This window comes from Oncorhynchus gorbuscha, linkage group LG09, assembly GCF_021184085.1.
Source record: "Oncorhynchus gorbuscha isolate QuinsamMale2020 ecotype Even-year linkage group LG09, OgorEven_v1.0, whole genome shotgun sequence".
Lineage (NCBI taxonomy): Eukaryota > Metazoa > Chordata > Actinopteri > Salmoniformes > Salmonidae > Oncorhynchus > Oncorhynchus gorbuscha.
In genome coordinates this window covers 68,679,876-68,705,545 of record NC_060181.1, presented here as the reverse complement: position 1 = coordinate 68,705,545, position 25,670 = coordinate 68,679,876, and the positions used below count along the sequence as shown (strand labels likewise).

At 42.9% G+C, this 25,670-nt stretch overlaps 1 protein-coding gene across 2 annotated transcripts; it reads left to right on the top strand.

The window, feature by feature from the left end:
* The first annotated feature begins 13,718 nt into the window (after window positions 1-13,718).
* On the top strand, window positions 13,719-25,670 carry LOC124044001 (sterile alpha motif domain-containing protein 9-like). 2 transcript variants are annotated; one of them, XM_046363273.1, is made up of 4 exons: window positions 13,719-14,144; window positions 15,096-15,158; window positions 15,264-15,334; window positions 20,796-25,670. In XM_046363273.1, the coding sequence occupies exons 3-4, from the start codon at window positions 15,329-15,331 to the stop codon at window positions 25,338-25,340; spliced, it is 4,551 nt and encodes a 1,516-aa protein (XP_046219229.1). In that variant the 5' UTR covers window positions 13,719-14,144; window positions 15,096-15,158; window positions 15,264-15,328; the 3' UTR covers window positions 25,341-25,670. The 2 variants fall into 2 exon arrangements, with proteins under 2 accessions (XP_046219229.1, XP_046219227.1); XM_046363271.1 differs by having other exon boundaries at window positions 20,781-25,670.

The following is a 25,670-nucleotide window of genomic DNA, read 5'->3' as shown; positions in this document are numbered from 1 at the left end:
CAGGGTTTTAGGGTTAGAGGCACCTCAGGTATTTATGCTAGTGTTAAATATCCTCTACCCTTAATTTACATCCTGAGACAATATTCACAAAGCATCTCAGAGTAGTAGTGCTGATCTAGGATCATATCTCCCCTGTCCATTCATTATAATCTGAAAGTCAAAAATGATCCTAGATCAGCACTCTGAGATGTTTAAAAATACATGCCATGGTCTGATTTTGTAATGTGTCTTTCCTCAAGTCGTCATAAGAATGGGTCAGATGAGGATTTGCAGCAAGTAAATTACCCCTGATTACATTAAGTGGGTAAGGGACCTCAGCATGTCACAGGGATAATATACTCCCCCAGAATCCCCCTCTGTCACATGGTACACGAAACAAGAAGAGGTCATGATGCAGCAGAAACCAGCTGCCCAAACAAAACAGCCTGTTTCCCTCTATAATCTATACCAGGGGAATTCAACACTTACCCTACAGCCTGCTGGTTTTCTATTCTACCTGATAATGAATTGTACCCACCTGGTGTCCCAGGTCTAATACAGTCTCCGGCAAGAGGTGAACAATGAAAAAACGCAGTGGAACTGGCTTCGAGGTCCAGAGTTGAGTTTGATGGGTCTATGCCACAGGAGGTTGGTAGCACCTTAATTGGGACGGAGGGGCTTGTGTTAATGGCTGGAGCGAATAGGTGGTATAGTATTAAATACATGGTTTCTATGTGTTTGATGCCATTCCATTTGCTCCATTCCAGGCATTATTATGAGCTGTCCTCCCATCAGCAGCCTCCACTGGTCTATGCAATGGCACAGTAGTCCACCAGGCAAATCATTCATGTGTCTCCTTTAACACCAAGACTTACTGTGGGAGAAGTGGTCTGATGAACCACAGTGACATTGTTGGGTATGAACCAATGTAAATATCCTGAAAATAGCTCCATCCCATGAAGGGTGTGTATATTTGGCATGGGTCCTTAGATCCCCAAGAACTTCTACAGCTGCACCATCGAGAGCATCCTCACTGCCTGGGATGGCATCTGCTTGGCCTCTGACCGAAAGGCACTACAGAGGGTAGTGCATATGACCCAGTACATCACTGGGGCAAAGCTTCCTGCCATCCAAGACCTCTATACCAGGCCATCAGAGGAGGGCCCTAAAAATTGTCAAGACTCCAGCCACCCAAGTCATAGACTGTTCTCTCTGCTACTGCATGGCAAGCGGTACTGAAGTGCCAAGTCTAGATCCAAAAGACTTAACAGCTTCTATCCCCAAGCCATACTGTAAGACCCCTGAACAGCTAATCAAATGGCTGCTGAGACTATTTGCATTGCCCCCCCCCTTTTATGCTGCTGCTACTCTCTGTTTATTATCTATGCATAGTCACTTTAACTCTACTTACATGTACATATTACCTCAATTACATGGACTAACCGGTGCCCCCTCACATTGACTCTGTACCGGTATCCCCTGTGTACAGCCTCACTATTGTTATTTTACTGTTTCTCTTTTTATTGTTATTTTACTGTTTCTCTTTAATTATTTGTTACAGTTATTTTTTATGTAACACTTAATTTTTTCTTTAAACTGCATTGTTGGTTTAGGGCTTGTAAGTAAGCATTTCACTGTAGAGTTGTATTCGGCGCATGTGACAAATACATTTTGATTTAATATTTGGAGATTTTCTTGTCTTTCATTGTGATTCAATTTATTTTTATGTTTCTACCTCAAGACCTGGTGTGACCAGTTTGCTTTTGTGGTGGCTAACTATCACATCATTTTAAATTGTTTGCACACATATCGTATAATTTAGGTTGATGCGCTTACTTTTTACATATGACAGAGAAACCACTGGACACTGGTGGTTCAACGAGTCCACCAACCTTACATCTCCAAAACCATCAAAAGGGTTCATTAACTATCATAAGGATCGTGACAGAGTGTCATTGGCTCTCTCTCTCTCCATACATCGACCCCAAGTCAGGTTAGTGCCATGCACCAACATGAAAGGCATCTCTCCTGCAGTACACTGAACATCCCCCAGGAGAGGCCCTAGTGGTACAGACGGAAAATCTTCTCCGTAATTAAAATTTTACTGAGTGTCAGAGAGCTAGCTGAGTTAGCTGAGGCTCGACGCCTGGGGGTTTGTTCAGAAGGCATTTTAGATCGTGATCGCCTGAGGTGTCTTGAAGATGTTTCTATTGATATTCACTTTAACAAGCTACATGTGCAGACAACTAAGACACCCCAGAAAAGAAAAGCAGATGATTTTGCTAGCTACTAGCAAAACATAATCCCTTACATGGCCGGTGATAAAATAGTAGAAACCATTTTACATGGCCTTGTGGTTTTGCTTCCAGTTTATATGAGAGTATTATTCTTGTGAAAGTTAGGAAGGTCATTCTTTCAAACCACTTGCATGCGCCCTAACAAATACACAGTTAATTATGAAGTTATAAAACAATGTGTTTGTGTGTGCGTGCTTCTCCGCATTCGTGTGCTCTTCAGTTCTCCACCAGCGTGGCTTTACAAGGAATGCTAAATAAAACGCTGTGCTGTGGCCAGCAGTTCACATTTACCTAAAATGGACTCCAGCTGTACAGCAGAGTAGAGCAGTGAGGTTTCCCAGCTGTGGTGCGATGCAGACATGGGTTCAAATACTATTTGAGATCTTTCAAATACTTTGAGTGTTTTCTTTAGCCTGTCTGGAGTGCCAGGTGGGTGGAGTTGGTACTTTTGAGACTATTGTATTTTATCCATTGCGACAGGCAAGATCAATCAAGCCCAGATAATGTATTTGAAATTATGACAAATAGTATTTGAACCCACCCAGCTGTGGTGCGATGCTGACAGCCCTGACAGGCCTATCCGCCCAGAGCGCCCGCCTGCCTGCATGCCCTCCTGCCCTCACACAGGAACAGGAAACCCATCTCTGTACCAACAGCTCTAGCAGGAGCAATCAGCATACCCCAAGACAGCCATGTTATTTCACAACCAATCAGTTTTCAGGGAACTCAAGGAAGACACTTGTTTGGTATTCTCCAGTGTAGTGCCTATGTTGGGTAAAAGTGTTCACTAGTCCTTTTTCTTTTTCACTTTGCTCATACATGTCAGAATGAAAATGTACACACAATTGATGAACAAATAAAAGATGAACAGCAAACAGATAACTGCAAATAGAGACAGCTCGTTTTACTACTTTAAAATGTTTGATCTTTCCTTACACATAGACATGCTAACAAAGCTACCACCGTGGCACTTGAACCGTAGATCCCACTGGGCACAGACGTTAATTAAATGTCGATTCCACATTGGTTCAACGTCATTTAATTTAAATGACGTGGAAACAACATTGATTCAACCAGTGTATTCCCAGTCGGATGGCACTGTATAATCCACCTGTAATTATTCATGATATGGCCCTTTGCAAATCAGCATCTGTTGTTCAATATCCCTCCATCTGCCTAAGTGACTCTGTTGCACTTGGGAGTTTATTAAGAAAACATAAAACAAGCTCTGATTAATACACAGTAATGACTCTGATCATTATTTCCTCTAGATGCCCAAGACACTGAAATAGCACTGAAAAAACAAATCAATAAATTCATGAAATCAGCATTAGAAAGGCAATTCTAGTTACACTTTAAGTGTTGATTCTTATGTCGACCTGCGCTACTTGCTACTAGCCCCCCAGAACATGTACAATACCCTCAGTCATTCTGCCCATAGGGATGGAGAGAGACACTTACTAGTGTAATTTAGGCATAGTGCTAAACCCCACACCAATATCTGGGCTTTTAGCACTAGCAACATGTCAAAACCTTCCATTTTAGGTGGGAAAGGATTCTCACACGTCACATCAACATGGGTGGGGGTGCAGGGCCAAAACAGTTGGACTGGACTGGCATTATCACTAGCTAGAGGCTCTGGTGGCTATCACTGTGGTACTGTGCATTCCCCTGGACATCCTTGTTAGTGAATTTAGTCCTCACAGTTAAACCTGACTCTCATGTTAAACAACACATTTATCATAAACATATGAATATTATCATTTGCAAACAATGATTGACTATTTTATCCAGGAATCTTATAAGCAAACCACAAGCCTAAGTACAGTGCATTCGATAAATATTCAGACCCCTTGACTTTTTCCACATTTTGTTTGTTTGTTATACAGCCTTATTCTAAAATTGATTAAATTGTTTTTTCCACCTCATCAATCTAAACACAAAATCCCACAATGACAGAGCAAAAACATGTTTTTAGAAATTGAAATATCACATTTACATAAGTATTCAGAAGCACCTTTGGCAGCGATTACAGACTCACGTCTTGGATATGATGCTACAAGCTTGGCACACCTTTATTTGGGGAGTTTATCCCATTCTTCTCTGCAGATCCTCACAAGCTCTGTCAGGTTGGATAGGGAGCATAGCTGGATGGGGAGTGTATTTTCAGGTCTCTCCAGAGATGTTCAATTGGGTTCAAGTCCGGGCTCTGGCTGGGCCACTCAAGGACATTGAGACTTGTCCCAAAACTAATCCTGCGTTGTCCTTCCTGTGTGATTAGGGCTGTTGTCCTGTTGGAAGGTGAAACTTCGCCCCAGTCTGAGGTCATGAGCTCTCTGGAGCAGGTTTTCATCAAGGATCTCTCTGTACCCTACTCCGTTCATCTTTCCCTCGATCCTGACTACTCCCAGTCCCTGCTGCTGAAAAACATCTCCACAGAATTATGCTGCCACCACCATACTTCAGCGTAGAGATGGTGCCAGGTTTCCGCCAGATGTGACGCTTGGCATTCAGGCCAAAGAGTTCAATCTTGGTTTCATCAGACCAGAGAATCTTGTTTCTCATGGTCTGAGTCCTTTAGATGCCTTTTGGCAAACTCCAAGCGGGCTGTCATGTACCTAATACTGAGGAGTGGCCTCCGTCCTGCCACTCTACCATAAAGGCCTCATTGGTGGAGTGCTGCAGAGATGGTGGTCCTTCTGGAAGGTTCTCCCGTCAGGAACTCTGGAGCTTTGTCAGAGTGACCATTGGGTTCTTGGTCACCTCCCTGACCAAGGCCCTTCTCCCCCAATTGCTAGGTTTTCCCAGATCTGTGCCTTGACACAATCCTGTCTCGGAGCTCTCTGACAATTCCTTCGATCTCATGGCTTGGTTTTTGCTCTGACATGCACTGTCAACTGTGGGACCTTATATAGATAGGTGTGTGCCTTTCCAAATCATGTCCAATCAATTTAATTTACCACAGGTTGACTCAAATTAAGTTGTAAAAACATCTCAAGGATGATCACTGGAAACAGGATGCACCTGAGCTCAATTTCGAGTCTCATAGCAAAGGGTTTGAATACTTACATAAATAAGGTATTTCTGTTTTTTATTTGTAATAAATTTGCAAACATTTCTAATATGAAACTAATATGTAATCAATTCTAGATTAAGGCTGTAACGTAACAAAATGTGTATAAAGGCAAGGGGTTTGAATCCTTTCTGAGTGCACTGTATGTTGTCAAACAAATAAAGTGAAATATTTTTGACAAACCAATCATTCTTGAGAAAATCCACCATGATTGCTATGGGTTTTAGCCACTAATCATAGGCCAGTTTAATGGTCATGAAGACGCCCATTATATTATGTGGCAATTATGGGGCCAGTTGTTGCAGAGGGAACGTGATCCCCAGATCCAGGAATATTGGCCTCTTCCACCACTCTCTTCGGCCCTATCAACCATTGACTAAAGACATCTGTGGAAGACATCTTTATCACTGGACAACCAGAGGATATTGTGAGAACATTGGCCTGGCCTGGGCTGTCCCTTAAGTACACTGTTAGAACAAGATCTCGGAGGACAAAGGGGTTTCTGGTCTAAAGCCAGCTGGAAGAAGAATAAATGAGGTTAGGACATAACTGGAGTGATTGTCCTTTAAATGTGATCCAACTGTGGGGCAGAAAGAATGTGAGGGATGTTCTGTCACAGAGTGAGCATGTGCGCATCACACATACACATGCTCGCATGTTAACACTTATGGCTTAATACTATCTGTAGTTGGTATCAGCCAACAGTCAATAAATATGAGATACAAGAAGAATACAGCCTCTCCTATCCTAGTAAATCACTTGCCTGGCTACCCAGGCTCCTTGCACTGGCCAAATGCTACGGCAAGCCTACGGACATTAGTTTCTTGTCTGCAATGAGTTTGGATCTTAGCACCTCCCTGACCCTTCACTGAATGAGAACACATTCTGGGCTGTCTGATTGGTGCAGACACCAATGGGTTGTGGGCCAGAGCCAGATCACACATGGGTAAAGCGGCGGATTAAAAACGTGTCATTGGTTTTGATACTCTGGTTAGAGATGATTCAGTCGCCCCTCGTCACCACAAAGGACTTCAATGATGGCAGTCTTAGACTAAAGTATGTAGCAAAGAATTTTGTGTGAGTCGTCAGGCTAGTGAATCACATACGTGGACTAAAACAATAAAACATTTCATTTCATATCAGTGTAGTCTATACATCTCCTCTCCCACCAGACCACGTTTTAAAATCCATGGATAACAGACCAAATGAAGACAAAATGATGATCTGGCAGCGATACAGACAGAGCTCTCTCTGACTTAGTGACAGTCTGAAAATCCTGCTCTCTCACTCTGAATAGAATAAAAAATCTGCCTGCTTTGTATTTCAGAATGAAAAACCTTACTGTGGTTTTCCATTTTCCTCTTTCCGGCCACACCACTAGCCAGGGCCGGATTACCGAACAGGCACGCAGGGAAATGTGTAGAATAGCAGTACATTTTCTTTAAAACTGAAAACATTTATCTCAGCCTCATGGAAAAATGGGAACAGAAGCATGAGATGACCTATAAAAAAATTTAACAAATATTTGCCACATAGAAAAAAAGCATTGAATTAAAACATTTTCTCTTGAAATGCAGTAAGTTAGCTGAGGGTGGTTGGGAGGTCAGTGCCCTAGTGCCCCAAATGCAGTAGTCCGGCCCTGCCACTAACCTTTGTGACAGCACAGTTCCAGGACCCGGAATCCCTACTGGGTTTTGGCCATTAGCAATGCAGAGAAAGAGACATTTACTGAAAAACAAACAACAACAAACAAAAGTGAGCAGGGGGACAAAAATAAACTTGCACATGACATAAAATAATTGCCAGTCACAATTTCAAACAGATGTGTTTTTAGATGGAGTTGGCCCGGCCAGGCGGCTCAGCGGCTAGTGTCCCTGTTAAATATAGTAATTTGATTCGAAAAACAAGCAGTGAGTGAGTGTGAGATGGGCTGAGGGCCAATGGGACCATTCAGAGAGCATTCTAATGACTCTGGAGGTCAGGGGTCATCAGAGTAAAAGCAGATCAGAGAGGATGTGAGACCGGCGGCCAGGACAAGGCCCATAAATCCACCCATCTCAGCTCCCCTCTCTCTTTTGGAGGAAGCCATCTTTTCGCTTGCCATTAGAATTAAAACACAATCACAAGTCTCATATTGTGCTACAGCCAGGGCCAATCCTAGCGGTTATAATTCAAAGAGGTCAATGAGGTCATGTATTTTAAGAGCATTTGAGGAGCATTGTGTTGCTGGCTCCTCTCTGGGTGACTGAAGGGTTGTGGGAAACTGGCCTGGACTTTATTTGAATTTACAACTGAGTGAACAGTGCATGCACTCTGTAATGTGGAATACAACATGATTTGGGACATTTTCTGTAAGTAATTATTCCACAAATGCTGCAAATTACAAACATAAAAATGCAATATTTCAATCAATTAGGATAAAAAAATTCAAGAAGACTGCCATGAGAACAGTGTTGTATTAAATGTCCTCTAAATCACTGTAACAAAAAATATATGCGAGTGCAAGAAAATAAACAAACCGTCTCCAGGGAAAATCCCAGAATTAAATAGTTATTCTTCCTATTTTCAGCCAGCCAGTCAGCCATTCGTTCAGCCAGACAGCCATGCAGAAATGTTTTAACACTGAGCGGACAGCTGCAGTTTATGGCAGAAATGGTGCAAGACGATCAGGGTCATTTTCATGGCTTGGCCCTTGAGAGAACACACACACGCCTTTCAATCCTGCATGTAAAAACTTTCAGCAGGACGGCAAACAATGTCTGAGAAAAAGTGTGAAGAAGGGAAAATGGTTCTTTCACTCAACAACAGCTCAGGCCAATTTGAGTGCTCGGCGTACTTCACTGTAGAATAGCTGTGATATGCCCTCTCGTGGTGAAGGAGTAGAATGGTTCCTTTTAAAATTCCAAACTGGAGGAAAAAGCAGATTGGTTTTCTTTCCGATACAATCCATGAGTTACAAAGAGTAGATACAGACACCAAGTATCTCTGAAAAAGACATATAGAACATCCAATCAAACATTTCAAAGAATAAGCATGTGAAGCTAAGATCAGTCATTGTAGATCACATGTTTTACACAATATCAGCCATTAGCATCATGGACAGTATGTATATGTGTTCCCTTTCCACGTGAGAAATTACTCTCTGAAGCACACATTCCTAGCCCCCCCCACCACCCGGCCCTCAGGGGCTGACAGAAATAAACACAGAACAGGGGGCATAATGTCACACACTGTGGCCCTGCATGGGGCATGACCCTTGGACCTGATGAAGACCTGAGTGGTCAAAACATTGTTAAATAAATCACATGGGAGCATAGAATGCAATGACTGAACTGTAGAGACTCTTTTCACCCTTGGAGCCCCAACCATGACTATCTCTAGGACTCTGCAGCAACATGCCACCCCTCACATCCCAGTCTTCAACCAGCTCCAGTGGATTCACCTCTAACCTCTGACCCCTTACTTCTAACCTCCTGACCCTCAGCCCATGACATGGTGTGGATTCCTTTAAGCTTGGCCACTCACCCCTGTCCACTAGAACCCAGAACATGAACTCTGGGTAACCAACGTGCTATGGAGTTAATGCTATGTACTGACATCCACCAGGCCTCACCATATAGATAGCTCAACCTAATGTCAGATGAAGATCTGTGAGTTTGGCTGGTGTAAGAGGAGCTGGGGCATCTCTGGAATGCTTTAGAGCTGCTGTGATGTGTCGTTTTCCAGTGGCAGATATTGTAAAACGCAGGTGGACATCTTTGTTTTAGACCCTAGAACAAATCTCGGAAACGGAAACAGTCTGTCACAAACAAGAAATTACCCTAAATAATACAATACAAAACTATTTTTTGTTGTAATTTTGTTAAATCTAGAGGAATCTTAAATAATAGCTCTACCGTATGTTAAGTACTCTGATTCAGACTCCCACAGCCTAACACCCCCCCAACCCCCACCCCTGGACCAACTTTGGGAAACCCTGACCCAGAGAATACTGTCATAAAGAGATACGTTTGTCATCATAATATCATTCTGGCAGCTCTCAATCCCCTGAGCATGAGGGAGACCTCAGTCATGACCATAGACATACATACTTACATCATTGGCCATTACCACCACATCCACATTAAGCAGGTGTCTCCAGACCTTCATAAACAGGGAGAGCTAGCAGGGGACACGGTTTATTTGTATTGATGAGTAGTTACTTGTCATAGGTGACTTACTTCTTGTAAAACGCAAAATAAATAATGCATATACAATCCTTTTTGAACACTCACACAAAACAGGACAAACTATTTTCATGCCACACCGATACAGCTATGACCCGAAGTGGTTTTCCTAGCAGGTTACGAGAGCATTTTGTCACTAACCCATTTCCTAACCTTAACCTAATTCTCCTATAACATGCTACAAAAAAGTTACTTCTGGTTGTAGCTGTATCGAAGTGGCATGAAAAGGGTGTTTGAATTTCTCTTGGACCCATAGAGATAGTGACTCTTCATGGATATAACTTGTTTTAGCATTGACATTGCCATTGCTATTGGGCATTGCCATTACCCACCATGTTAAAGTAGTCAATTGTGTGGGGATTGCTATAGGTTGTAGCCTCAATGGTGTTGCTCATGCTGTCACAGACGTTACAATGGCACAGATATAAATATGATTCCTCTATCTCTATGGTTGGACCTTGCGTATAAGGGGAACACTCTTTTCATGGCACTTGGATACAACGATGACTGGAAGTTATTTTCCTAGCAGTTTAGGAGAGCATTTTCGGTATCCCTAAACCCTAACCCTTTTCCTAGTCTTAACCTAATTATTCTAACCTGCTACGTTCATTCTCCTAACCGTATGCCTAAATTCTCCTAACCTGCTACAAAAAAAAGTAACTTCTTCTTTTAGGGTACCTGTTAGTCCCCTCTTGTGCTTGAGGCGCCATCATCTGTCAGACTTGGGCAGTGCGTCCTTATTCAAAGAGAGCATGATGCCTCCGATGCCAGCATTATTGTGCTCTGTTTTTGGAAATGTACAAGTTAGATTTGACTCACTTCATTCAATGGAACCACATAGAACAGTTGATCACTGCCTGCAATCTTATGCTGTACTATGGGTAAACTGGAGCACCAATGTTGGATACTGTGACATATTTGACAAGTCCTCATGTCACTATGATAAACTAGTTCTTCGACTTTAGTCACTGCATCAATGTGTCTTCTTGCATTGTTGAAAATACAGAATCTGCCTATCAAATGCAGAAAGGCCATAGTAGCCTACATATATGATTAAACCAAAATAACATATACTAAAACCTGAGGCAAATAAAAGATACAGGGTTAATTTGGGAGATACCTGAGATTCTCCAGACGTTCTGTCTGGATAATGACGTTCTGTCTGGAGAGTCGGTCATATATTTATTATGGTACTTGCTTGGGGAATATATCGAAAAATGTTTAGCCATACAGTAGCAAGACATTGAGTGTTGGCCTGATGTGAGAATGTGGAGGGTAAGAATGGTCTGCAAATAAAGGTCTGAACTTTCAGCATGAGTGAAATATATCAGCATATACCAAGGTTGTACAGTACCAGTCAAAAGTTTGGACACACCTACTCATTCCAGGGTTTATCTTTATTTTAACTATTTTATACATTGTATAATAATATTGAAGACATCAAAACTATGAAATAACACATAGAATCATGTGTAACAGTATAATTTTAAACCGTCCCCTCGCCCATACCCGGGCGCGAACCAGGGACCTTCTGCACACATCAACAACGGTCACCCACGAAGCGTCGTTACCCATCGCTCCACAAAAGCCACGGCGTCTGCAGAGCAAGGGGAACTACTACTTCAAGGTCTCAGAGCAAGTGACGTAACCGATTGAAACGCTATTTAGCGCACACCGCTAACTAAACTAGCCGTTTCACATCCGTTACACTCACCCCCCTTTTGACCTTCCTCCTTTTTCCGCAGCAACCAGCAATCCGGGTCAACAGCATCAATGTAACAGTATAATTTTAAACCGTCCCCTCGCCCATACCCGGGCGCGAACCAGGGACCTTCTGCACACCATCAACAACAGTCACCCTCGAAGCATCGTTACCCATCACTCCACAAAAGCTGCGGCCCTTGCAGAGCAAGGGGAACTACTACTTCAAGGTCTCAGAGCAAGTGACGTAACCGATTGAAACGCTATTTAGTGCACACCGCTAACTAAGCTATCCGTTTCACATCCGTTACACATGTACTAACCCAAAAAAGTGTGAAACAAATCAAAATCAAAATACATTTTATATTTGAGATTCTTCAAAGTAGCCTTGATGACAGCTTTGCACATTCTTGGCATTCTCTCAACCAGCTTCATGAGGTAGTCACCTGGAATGATTTTAAATTCCAATCAAACTTTATTAGCCACATGCGCCGAATACAACAAGTGTAGACTTTACCATGAAATGCTTACTTACAAGCCCTTAACAACAGTGCAGTTCAAGAAGAAGAAAATATGCAAAAAAATAACAAAATTGCACAATTGCACAATTGAATGGGAGAATGTAAAACATCAGCCATGTTCTTTGGCGCCATCTTATATAATTAACAGGTGTTCCTTGTTAAAGGTTGTGGAATTTCTTTGAGCCAATCAGTTGTGTTGTGACAAGGTAGGGGTAGTATACAGAAGATGCCCCTATTTGGTAAAAAACCAAGTGCATATGATGGCAAGAACAGCTCAAATTAGCAAATAGAAATGACAGTCCATCATTACTTTAAGTGATGAAGGTCAGTCAATATGGAACATTTCAAGAACTTTTAAAGTTTCTTCAAGTGCAGTTGCAAAAACCATCAAACGCTATGATGAAACTGGCCCTCATGAGGACCGCCACAGGGAAAGAAGACCCAGAGTTACCTCTGCTACATATGATAAGTTCATTAGAGTTACCAGCCCAAATAAATGCAGAGTTCAAGTGACAGACACATCTCAACATCAACTGTTCAGAAGAGACTATGTGAACCAGGCCTTCATAGTCAAATTGCTGCAAAGAAACCTCTTCTAAAGGACAACAATAATAAGAAGAGACTTGCTTGGTCAAAGAAACACGAGCAATGGACATTAGACCGGTGGAAATCTGTTCTTTGGTCTGATGAGTCCAAATTTACGATTTTTGGTTCCAACCGCTGTGTCTTTGTGAGACGCAGAGTGGTGAACGGATGATCTCCGCATGTACGGTTCCAACCGTAAAGCATGGAGGAGGTGGTGTAATGGTGTGGGGGTAATGGTGACATTGTCAGTGATTTATTTAGAATTCAAGGCACACTTAACCAGCATGCCTACCACAGCATTCTGTAGCAATACGCCATCCCATCTGGTTTGCGCTTAGTGGGATTATCATTTGTTTTTTAACAGAACAATGGCCCAACACACCTCGAGGCTGTGTAAGGGCTATTTGACCAAGAAGGAGAGTGATGGAGTGCTGCATCAGATTGCCTGGCCGCCACAATCACCTGACTTCAACCGAATTGAGATGGTTTGGGATGAGTTGAACTGCAGAGTGAAGGAAAAGCAGCCAACAAATGCTCAGAATATGTGGGAACTTTAAGACTGTTGGAAAAGCATTCCAGGTGAAGCTGGTTGAGAGAATGCTGAGTGTGCAAAGCTGTCATCGAGGCAAAGGGAGGCTATTTGAAGAATCTGTCCCATCTCTGAAACTGCCGTACAGACTCAGGAGAGGCGAACGTCGAGAGCCGTGCATCCTCCGAAACACAACCCAGCCAAGCCACACTGCTTTTTGACACAACACCCGCTTAACCCGGAAGCCATCCGTACCAATGTGTTGGAGGAAGCACCATACACTTAGCGACCGTGTCAGTGTGCATTGCGCCCGGCCCACCACTGGAGTCACTAGTGTGCGATGGGTCAGGAACATCCCTGCCAGCCAAACCCTGCCCTAACCCGGGCAATGCTGGGCCAATAGTGCACCCCCACATGGGTCTCCAAGTCGTGGATGGCTGCAGCAGAGAACTGGATTTGAACCAGGTTCTCTAGTGTCACAGCTTTAGACCACTGCGCCACTCGGGAGGCCCTTTCCATAGACTTTTTTGGTTACTACATGATTCCATGTTATTTCTTAGTTGTGATGTCTTTACTATTATTCTGTAATGTAGAAAATAGTCCAAATAAAGAAAAACCTTTGAATGAGTAGGTGTGTCCAAACATTTGACTGTTACTGTATGTTTGCAAAGTAGATCCCTAGTCTGGATTTTCATATAATTTGTGTAGAGAACAGGGGATAAAACTCAATACAGCACTACATCATCAGTGCATATCCATTATTTTCAGGTCAGTAGAACAGATGTAGGACAGAAGATAAGGAGATTGGGGAAGCCACTTTTACTAGTAAGATACACCTCAAATTAAGTTTCGTTTCAACTGAAACGCGCCGAATTGAGGAAGTCGAAGGAAGGGAATACAATTTTTCCAGAAGAGACGGACAGCTAAAGCTCACCTCCGCATGCCATTTTTTCAGTATAACACATACTCGTTTAAAATACCTATTTCAACTAAGTCTTTGAAAATCTGTAATATTTCTATACTAGTGTTCAATTTAATTGGTTTGGAAAGACTTGCTGTTATTTACACCATATTTCAGCGAAGTAGAAAGCTTGCCAAATTTCCTACAGACCACGGTCCCCATCTTCCGCATTCTTAGGTTTATTCTCTTTCGACAATTTCCACACCGACTGCTTACCAGTGAGACCGGAAAACTCTTCCATGTTGCTGTCAGGAAAGCTATAATAATGAAAGGTAAGTTTGCAGTTTTACATAACGTTATAGGCTACATAGACAACGTTTTACATTGTAAAATATGTTCAGTCTGAAGAATCGAACACCTCTTGCAGTTAGGCTATACATTATCCGGATATTACATACATTTATAGAGTTAATGCCATTAAAAACGCCTATTTGAACCGATTTTCGCGCATTATGAAAATCAATGACATGATGCATATTAAACTTGAGAAGCCTAACATATAAAGCCTAAACTATAAGAAAAGTGGTGGCCTACACTACTTTTTAAACATGTAAAGCCTCAACACTCTTAGTTAAATAATTCAATTCTCAACACTCTTAGTTCGTGTTTCAGCCAAGATGCAGCCCTGCCACACTTGCTATAAAAGTGAGAAATGGGTCTGGAGAAATGTAACCACTCTCAAATTGATAGAGAGAGCTGGTATGGTTGCAATGACGGACAGCCCATGAGATCAACATGTTTACACACATTTGAACAAGAAGGCAGTTTGTTTACATGGGCCTAAATTATATTTTTTAAGAATCAATTAATCTTAATTGAAATTACTACTGAACAGCAGTTAAGATTGTATTTCTGTTACATGGTATTTACTTGGTACTTAGAAATGACATGGTAAAAGTAATGCATTTTTTAAATCAGACGTACATTTGCGGTTTTGTCTATTCTCTCCTGAACCAACCTGATTTTCACAACCACATCTTGCCTTATACAGAGTGGCTGCTATATAGTAAGCATTCAGAGACTGAATCCAAACTGAATTGCTTCATTTCACTTTTGTTTCACTTCATGATTTAATATATTCATTGAAACTGATTGTGTCTGTAATGAGGGGCATTAAAGCGATTGGATCAGCGAGTGCGCCACACCTTGGTTAGAATGTTTGTGGTGGTATCCTTACAGTTTCACAATAATATAATCTACCCTTCCTGGTTTTATGTTTACAGCATGTTGCAGCTACACAGCAGCACAGCATTTATGCGGAAATGGTGAAAACAGAAAACAAAGTGGTAAATCACGTTTTTTGTTTCATGGTATTTCTCTCTGGCTTATTCAATGGGTGACTGACTATATTGCATTTCATGTACTAAACTATTTTTCTATTTTTCCATCAGTTTGACTGAGAAACCAGTTCACTGACAAGGATCCAAAGGATTTCAGTAAGGCTGAACAAGTCCAAATGGAGGTATTTATCATCTAATTCATAACTAAAATAAGAATAATATTTACTGTACCAGTTTTACAATTTTCTGTTTACTACATGATTCCATGTGTGTTATTTCATAGTTTTGATGTCATCACTATTATTCTAGAAAATAGTAACAAAATAAAGAAAAAACCTTGAATGAGTAGGTGTACAAACTTTGGACTGGTACTGTATATATACACTACCGTTCAAAAGTTTGGGGTCAATTAGAAATGTCCTTGTTTTTGAAAGCAAGGCACATTTTTTGTCCATTAAAATCACATTAAATGGATCAGAAATACAGTGTAGAAATGTTTAATGTTGTAAATGACTATTGTAGCTGGAAACGGCAGATTTTTTATGGATTATCTACATAGGCGTACAGAGGCCCATTATCAGCAACCATCACTCCTGTGTTCCAATGGCACGTTGTGTTAGCTAATCCAAGTTTATAATTTTAAAAGGCTAATTGATCATTAGAAAACACTTTTGCAATTATGTTAGCACAGTTGAAAACTGTTGTTCTGATTAAAGCGGCAATAAAATTGGCCTTCTTTAGACTAGTTGAGTATCTGGAGAATGAGCATTTGTGGGTTCGATTACAGGCTCAAAATGGCCAGAAACAAAGTACTTTCTTCTGAAACTCGTCAGTCTATTCTTGTTCTGAGAAATGAAGGCTATTGTGTCTGAGAAATTGCAAAGAAACTGAAGATCTCGTACAACGCTGTGCACTACTCCCTTCACAGAATAGCGCAAATTGGCTTTAACCAGAATAGAAAGAGGAGTGGCAGTCCCCGGTGCACAACTGATCTAGAGGACAAGTATATTAGAGAGTCTAGTTTGAGAAACAGATGCCTCACAAGACCTCAACTGGTAGCTTCATTAAATAGTACCAGCAAAACACCAGTCTCAACGTCAACAGTGAAGAGGCGACTCCGGGATGCTGAGTTCCTCTGTCCAGTGTTCTTTTGCCCATCTTAATCTTTTCTTTCTATTGGCCAGTCTGAGATATGGCTTTTTCTTTGCAACTCTGCCAAGAAGGCCAGCATCTCGGAGTCGCCTCTTCACTGTTAAAATTGAGACTGGTGTTTTGTGGGTACTATTTAATGAAGCTGCCAGTTGAGGACTTGTGAGGCATCTGCTTTTTTTTGCTTTTCTTTTGAAAACAAGGACATTTCTAAGTGACCCTAAACTTTTGAATGTAAGTGTGTGTGTGTGTGTGTGTGTGTGTGTGTGTGTGTGTGTGTGTGTGTGTGTGTGTGTGTGTGTGTGTGTGTGTGTGTGTGTGTGTGTGTGTGTGTGTGTGTGTGTGTGTGTGTGTGTGTGTGTGTGTGTGTGTGTGTGTGTGTGTGTGTGTGTGTGTGTATCAGAAAAAAATAAACTCCTCTCACTTTCAACTGCGTTTATTTTCAGCATACTTAATTAACATGTGTGAATATTTGTATGAACATAACAAGATTCAACATCTGAGACATAAACTGAACAAGTTCCACAGACATGTGACGAATAGAAATGGAATAATGTGTCCCTGAACAAAGGGGGGTTCAAAATCAAAAGTAACAGTCAGTATCTGGTGGCCACCAGCTGCATTAAGTACTGCAGTGCATCTTCCCCTCATGGACTGCACCAGATTTGCAAGTTTTTGTTGTGAGATGTTACCTCACTCTTCCACCAAGGCACCTGCAAGTTCCCGAACATTTCTGCGGGAATGGTCCTAGACCTCATCCTCCGATCCAACAGGTCCCAGACGTACTCAATGGGATTGAGATCCGGGCAATGGCAGAACACTGACATTCCTGTTTTACAGGAAATCACGCACAGAACGAGCAGTATGGCTGGTGGCATTGTCATGCTGGAGGGTCATGTCAGGATGAGTCTGCAGGAAGGGTAGCACATGAGGGAGGAGGATGTCTTCCCTGTAACGCACAGCGTTGAGATTGCCTGCAATGACAACAAGCTCAGTCCGATGATGCTGTGACACACGGCCCCAGACCATGACGGACCTTCCACCTTCAAATCGATCCTGCTCCAGAGTACAGGCCTCGGTGTAACGTTCATTCCTTCGACGATGAACGCGAGTCCTGTCTGGTCCAGCGACGGTGGGTTTGTGCCCATAGGCCCTGTTGTTGCCGGTGATGTCTGGTGAGGACCTGCCTTAGAACAAGCCTACAAGCCCTCACTCCAGCCTCTCTCAGCCTACTGCGGACAGTTTGAGCACTGATGGAGGGATTGTGCGTTCCTGGTGTAACTCAGCCAGTTGTTGTTGCCATCCTGTACCTTCCCCACAGGTGATGTTCGGATGTACCGATCCTGTGCAGGTGTTGTTACACGTGGTCTGCCACTGCGAGGACGATCAGCTGTCCGTCCTGTCTCCCTATAGCGCTGTCTTAGGCGTCTCACAGTATGGATATTGCAATTTATTGCCCTGGTCACATCTGCCGTCCTCATGCCTCCTTGCAGCATGCCTAAGGCACGTTCATGCAGATGAGCAGGGACCCTGGGCATCTTTCCTTTGGTGTTTTTCAGAGTCAGTAGAAAGGCCTCTTTAGTGTCCAAAGTTTTCATAACTGACCTTAATTGCCTACCGTCTGTAAGCTGTTAGTGTCTTAACGACCGTTCCACAGGTGCATGTTCATTAATTGTTTATGGTTCATTGAACAAGCATGGGAAACGGTGTTTAAACCCTTTACAACGAAGATCTGTGAAGTTATTTGGATTTGTACGAAGACAGGTGTCACGTTCTGACCTGTATTTCCTGTGTTTTGTATTTAGTTAGTATGGTCAGGGCGTGAGTTGGGTGCACAGTCTATGTTTGTTTATCTATGTTTTGGGCATTTCTATGTTTCAGCCTAGTATGGTTCTCAATCAGAGGCAGGTGTCATTAGTTGTCTCTGATTGAGAATCATACTTAGGTAGCCTGGGTTTCACTGTGTGTTTGTGGGTGATTGTTTCTGTCTCTGTGATTGCACCAGATAGGACTGTTTTGAGTTCACATTTATTGTTTTTTGTAGTCAGTTGTTCATGTGTACCTTAACGTATTAAAAAGAACCATGGACACTTACCACGCCGCGCATTGGTCCTCTGATCCGTTTCGCCTCTCCTCTTCGGAAGAAGAGGAGGAAATTCATTACAGAATCACCCACCCAAATCGGACCAAGCGGCATGGTAAAAAACAGCAGCGACGACAGCAGCAGCAGCAGCAACAACAGCGGCCAGCATCACAGGAGGAATGGACATGGGAGGATGTATTGGACGGCAAGGGTTGCTACACCTGGGAGGAGATCCTGGCGGGAAAGGATCGCCTTCCATGGGAACAGGTGGAGGCAGCTAGGAGAGCAGAGGCAGACGGAGAGGGACCCTGGGCACAGGCTGGGGAAAATCGCCGCCCCAAAGCAGAGCTGGAGGCAGCGAGAGCTGAGCGGCGGCAATCTAAGGAGCCAGCACGGCAGTGCGACAGGTACGAGAGGCAGCCCCAAAAAATTTTTTTGGGGGGGGCACACGAGGTGTGGTACTAAGCCAGGTAGCAGACCTGAGCTCACGCCTCGTGCTTATTATAAGCAGCGCATTACTGGTCAGGCACCGTGTTATGCGGTTAAGCGCATGGTGTCGCCAGTGCGTGTCCATAGCCCAGTGCGCTATAGGGCAGCCCCCCGTAAGTGCCATGCGAGTGTGGGCATTGAGCCAGGGCGTATGGTGCCTGCTCAGCGGGTCTGGTCGCCGGTACGCAGTTTTGGTCCAGGTTATCCTGCGCCGGCTCTGCGTGCTGTGTCTCCGGTGCGCTGGGAGGGTGCAGTGCGTCCTCTGCCTGCGCTCCGCTCGTGCCGGGCAACTGTGGGAGTGGAGCCTAAGGGAGAGGTGTGTGTAGTAAGCACTAGATCTCCCGTGCTTACCCACAGCCCGGTTCAACCTGTGCCTTCACCCTGGAGGATCCGGGCTAGAGTAGTTGTCCAGCCTGGAGAAGTGGTGCCAAGGTTGCGCACCAGAGCTCCAGTGCTCCCCTGTCTCTTAGAGATGAACGTACTTTGGTGTGAGAAGTGCAATTCAATCCCAGAACAACAGCAAAGGACCTTGTGAAGATGCTGGAAGAAACAGGTACAAGAGTATCTATATCCACAGTAAAACGAGTCCTATATCGACATATCCTGAAAAGCTGCTCAGCAAGGAAGAAGCCACTGTTCCAAAACCACCATAAAAAAGCCAGACTACGGTTTGCAACTGCACATGGGGACAAAGATCATACTTTTTGGAGAAATGTCCTCTGGTCTGATGAAACAAAATAGAACTGTTAAGCCATAATGACCATCGTTATTTTTGGAGGAAAAGGGGGGGAGAGGCTTGCAAGCCAAAGAACAGCATCCCAAACGTGAAGCGGGGGGGGGGGGGGGGGGGTATCATGTTGTGGGGTTGCTTTGCTGCAGGAGGGACTGGTGCACTTCACAAAATAGATGGCACCATGAGGCAGGAAAATTATGTGGATATATTGAAGAAACATCTCAAGACATCAGTCAGGAAGTTAAAGTTTGATCGCAAATGGGTCTTCCAAATGGACAATGACCCCAAGCATACTTCCAAAGTTGTGGCGAAAAGGCTTAAGGACAACAAAGTCAAGGTATTGGAGTGGCCATCACAAAGCCCTGACCTCAATCCTATAGAAAATGTGTAGGCAGAACTGAAAAAAAGTGTGCGAGCAAGGAGGCCTACAAACATGACTCCGTTACACCAGCTTTGTCAGGAGGAATGGGCCAAAATTCACCCAACTTATTGTGGGAAGCTTGTGGAAGGCTACCTGAAACGTTTGACCCAAGTTTAACATTTTAACGGCAATGCTACCCAAATACTAATTGAGTGTATGTAAACTTCTGACGCACTGGGAATGTGATGAAAGAAATAAAAGCTGAAATAAATCATTCTCTCTACTATTATTCTGACATTTCACATTCTTAAAATAAAGTGGTGATCCTAACTGACCTAAGACGGGGAATTATTAATAGGATTAAATGTCTGAAATTGTGAAAAACTGAGTTTTAAATGTATTTGGCTAAAGTGTATGTAAACTTCCTGATTCAACTCTATATATACACTACCAGTAAATCGTTTTAGAACACCTAGTCATTCAAGGATTTGTATTTATTTGGACCATTTTCTACATTGTAGAATAATATTGAAGACATCACAACTATGAAATAACACGAATGGAATCATGTAGTAACCGGAAAAGTGTTAAACAAATCAAAATGTTTTATATTTGAGATTCTTCAAATAGCAACCCTTTGCCTTGATGACAGCTTTGCACACTCTTTGCAGTAGTAGTATACACATCACATATTTGGCTTGTGGGTAGAGATGAATATGCGCTAAAACACCAACAAATGTTGAGTAAACCTGCTCAATTGTGAATGATTTTGTTGTTAACATCTTTACGGCTTATGAATTTCAATCAAATCAGCCTATTTATTTTCAGAATGAAGAGGAAGGCAAACCAACTGACCTGCCAGATGAGATTAAGGATTGGAATAAACATCACGTGAAACAATGGGCTCTCAACGAGGCTTGTGTGGATGGTGATTCTGCAAATATCTTGCTTCAGCAGAACATTAATGGGCCCAGTCTTTTACTTTTAGAAAAATCTGATTTACTAGAGGTGGGTGTCACACTGGGGCCTGCAAAGTTGATCATTCACAAGCGGGATGAACTTTTGAAATTTAAGAAAGAGCAGTTGAGTAGCCCAACAACAAATCAGTCTGGGAGACCGTGCAAGCCGTACCCTTTTCATCGACACCATGATGCCTGCAGATACAAAGCGAACAGTGTTCTTGATGTAACAGAATCCGGTGCATCAGACTATATCGAACCCTGTCATGAATATAAAGGATACATCCATATGTCAGAGGCAGCTGTAGAGAGCAAAATGGAAAAGTTCACTGATGAGGTTATTCGATTTGCAGCAGCCTGCATGAATAGCCGCACTAATGGCACCATACATTTTGGAGTTGGTGACAAGCCAGACTTTGTTCATGGGCAAGTTTTGGGAGTTAGCGTCCCGGACAAAGAGGCATATGTCAATGCTCTGCCACAAGCCATTGAGGGTCATTTTGAGTATAAACATATCCAGGCAGCCAAGATGTGCATCAAACCACCTCGATTTGTTGAGGTTCTCAATCCTGATATGACATCCTCAGAGAAGTATGTGATAGAAGTGGACATCGTGCCAGACTTTGTGATCTGTCAAGAGAACTTCTATCACGTTTTCCGCTTGGATACAAGGAAATCAAAGAGGAAGTCCAAAAGCAAAGAGAAAGAGAAAGAGGAGAAAAAACTATTCTTCATTCGTGATCACAGCAGCAGCAGGGATCTCCTTGCACTAACCACTTCTGCCAAGCCAAAGGAAGAATACAATAGGTTTCTCGACGATGTGCCACAGCTGTCACTGCTAAGAAAACAAGCGGAGGAAAATCGCCTTAGTGTGGTTAAAAGTAGTGTCCAGGGCTCCAGACTAAGTGAAATGATAACAGGTGGATCCCAATCCTTAGACAAGTCCCACTTCGAGCGGTATTTGATAGTGACAAACAAATCACATTTAGTTCAATTGGAATCCCTGGGATTTATTCCTGAACTAAACCCAACTGCTGTTTTGGACTTTGACCCTGAGTCGGAAAAACATGGATTGATGAAGCACTTTGAAGACCAGAGTACAATAAATATCCACTTGCCAGTACAATATAAAATCACAGAGGCTGTCGAGGACATTGCTAGCAAGCTAAAACTGACTCGAAACACCAGCTGGATCCTCTGCAATGGGGGAATCGAAAGAGAGAGACCCTCAGATGTAGATGACTGGTTAATAGAGAAAGGAGCGTCTGTACGAAATGTGATTTCATTTCTGTGTCGGAAAGATGTGCTACCACACAAGAGATTCCTGGTTATTTTTATATTGCTGTCTACTGTGAGTGAGAAAATGGACCCTCTGCTTGAGACCTTCAGCACATTCTGGCAGGAGCTCAGAGGAACAGAGCAAATACTTTGCATCTGTGAAAATGAAGAAGCATTCACCTGCTGGAGGGACCTGATTGAATCCCGCTATGGATTAGACATTAAAGCAAGATCAATCTATGAGCTCAGTTTTGCTGAAGTTAACGGCACCGTCCTCAGCCTGTGGTCAGACAACCGGAAATCCAGCCGTTTCCTACCCTGTGGAGGAGGCAGCAAAGTGATGTTAACAAAGAAAGAAGAGGGCAGCCTAGACATCCTGAATGTTCTGTGTGTGAATCAGTGTGAGGGAGGAAATGAAGACAAGGCCATCATACAGGAGAAGTTCTACAAAGGAGGAAAGGTGTTATGGTGGAACTTCTATTTCTCTGAGCAGCCAGGATCCATGCCATTCATCAAACGGGACAAGTTTGACTTCATCATGAACACTGTCCTACCAGCTTTGAACTCTTTGAGAAAAGCTTGTGTGTCCTTCAAACTTTTGCATGTCCCAGGATGTGGTGGAACTACACTAGCTATGCATATATTATGGGCACTGAAAGACAAGTTCCGTTGTGCTGTTCTGAGGGACAGAACCGCGGATCATGTTGTTGTAGCAGAGCAGGTGGTCAAGCTACTGATGTATGAGACAAAAGAACAATCTCCCCGGATTCCTGTGTTGCTCATGCTAGATGACTTTGAGGAGATTGATGACGCATATGATTTGCAGCAGCTTATTGAGAAGGAATGTGTCAAGAAGGACATTGGATCTAGGTCCCCTCAGGTCATTCTACTCAATTGCATGAGGACTGAGTCTTGGGAGAAGACTGAATCAACTGAAGGCACTGTGTTCATTGGCAATAACCTCTCTGAAATGGAGCAGAGGCAGTTCGAGAAAAAACTGGAGGAGATTGAGAAGACCTACAAGAATGCAGACACATTCTACGCTTTCATGATCATGAAGAAGAACTTTTCACCCGAGTATATACAGGGTGTGGCTCGCAACACCCTAAAGAGCTTCAACATAAATCACAAACATGCACAACTCATTGCTGTTCTGGTCTTGTTGAATGTCTACTGCAAGGGTGCAACACTCTCAGTCTCTCTCTGTGAAGAGTTTCTTGGCCTCCAGACCAAGCCCCATAGTGGGTCCTCTGATGTTAAGGCTGGATTTGGGAAGTTTTCCACTCTAGTGACCTGCTGCACAGAGGAGGCTAAGGTTGTATTCGAGGCAGTGAGAATGATCCACTCAAGCATGGCCGTGCACTGTTTGAAGGAGCTTACAACCACATACAGTGTAACCAAAGCTGAGATCACTGATCTACTGCTCACCACAAACAAGCTTTATGAGTGCATACAGGGCAAAGATAAACTCATGAAGGATGTTCACACCATGTTAGTGAAAAGACATCACTCAGTCAAGGGTGAAAATTCTAAATTTTCACCTCTCATCCAGGATATTGCAAATGAGACACCAGGTGTTGAAGAAAATGTTCTATTCAATGCAGCCAAGCGCTTTGAAAAAGATGCTGTCATCTCTCAGCTTCTTGCCAGATACCAATACCTGAAGAAAAAGGATTTCAGGGAGGCAAAGGACTGGGCAAAGAATGCGAAAGATCTTTCCAGGGATAACTCCTACATTTCTGACACATCTGCACAAGTGATCAAGCATGAGCTAAAGAGTGAAATACAAAGTGACAAAGAAGATCCCATAAGACCTGAAAGGCTCAAAGGCTATCTTATAATGGCCCAGTCAGCAACAGAGGCCTTCAGGGATACACAGAACATTGCAAAGAAGGAGGCTACTCTGAGAGTACAAAACAAGAGAGACAACAGCCCTTTCAACACTGCAGGGTGCCTTGGAGAAATTCAGGTTGCAGTCATCATCATCAAAATACTGGAAAAATGTCCAGTGTTTTCTTCAGGCAATGTTCGTCATGACATTCTGAGTGAAGTTCTGTCTAGCAAAATTACAATCCAAGATGTTGTGAGGAATGATTCCAGACTCAACAAACATGCCTCATATTACCACATTCTCAGTCAATTTGAAGGTCTTCTGTGCAACCTTAAACATAACATGAAGAAGCACTTTGATTTTCTTGACAGCTTTTATGTCAACTTGGGTCCCAGGTTCACCCTGAAAGACAGTCGAGAGGAAAGAACTCGACAGGAGCTCTTCCAGTGCTTTCAAAGATACAGTGACCTCTTTTGCAAGACAGATTCCACAGAATTAATGAAAAACAAGAACCTGAGCATCATGCTCCAAATTCACAAGGCAAGGCAATTTTTGGAGATGAGAAAAGCTGATACTTACTCTGGGATTCTAAATTGTCTCTCTAATGTTACCTCAACTGACATGATGGTAAAGATAGTCCGGCAGTATGACTTAATTCTGAGTAAAACTCCTGAAAGGAGCGTGAGAGAAATGGTCAATTTCATCTATGCCAATGTTGTGCTAAGCTGTGTCAAACCTGAATCTCAACACCTTCGCCCGTATAAGATCCTCATTGATCTTCTTTGCCAGGTTCTTCAAGGTCAAATCCCATCTGGTGAGACCTTGGCATTGCACTTCATTGCTGTAGCTCTGCTGTGGCCACACCAGAACTTTATGTCACACACTGTGGAGTCTCAGAAGTTGGGAAGCTATGTGTCACAGATAAAGACATCATTCTGGAATGAGATGAAATCTGTGTTGAATGGAAAGTCGCCTGTTGTCCATTTCTTCTTGGGGAAGAAACAGGGCTATGACCGTCTTATCCACCTTGGAGAACTTGAGAGGTGTGTAAGCCCACAAGAAAACTTTGCTTCGCTCTGGGAAAATGGAAAAATATGGAAGCATGAGAGGGTCAAGGAGCTCCTTTGCAGGGTGACAGGATGGGTTCAAAGAGCATTTATTTTGGCAGTTCCCTTGAACACAGGCTCAAAGATTGAAGTCATTCCAATGTTCAAAAGCCAGCTTTGTGGAAAAATCGAGGGAGAAAATGTGTCTTTTGTCATTGGTTTCTCAATGAAGGGCCCACTGGCTTTTGACATATATTGAACATCTAGAACAGCGTAACGGATGCAATCCCGGCCAAAGTGTTAAAAATTGGTTCAACATTGAATCCTATTATAAACCTACTGTTAACATTAACTAACACTCACACTTTATCTCCCCCTTTTACCCTTTTAACTCTGACTTTGCTGATAGTACATTTTTCCTCAAAGTAGCTAACTATGACTGATATGAGGCTGTTCCATGTAGCTATTTTAAGATGAATGCACTAACTGTGTCTGTTAAATGACTAAAATGTACACTACCGGTCAAAAGTTTTAGAACACCTACTCATTCAAGGGTTTTTCTTTATTTTTACTATTTTCTACATTGTAG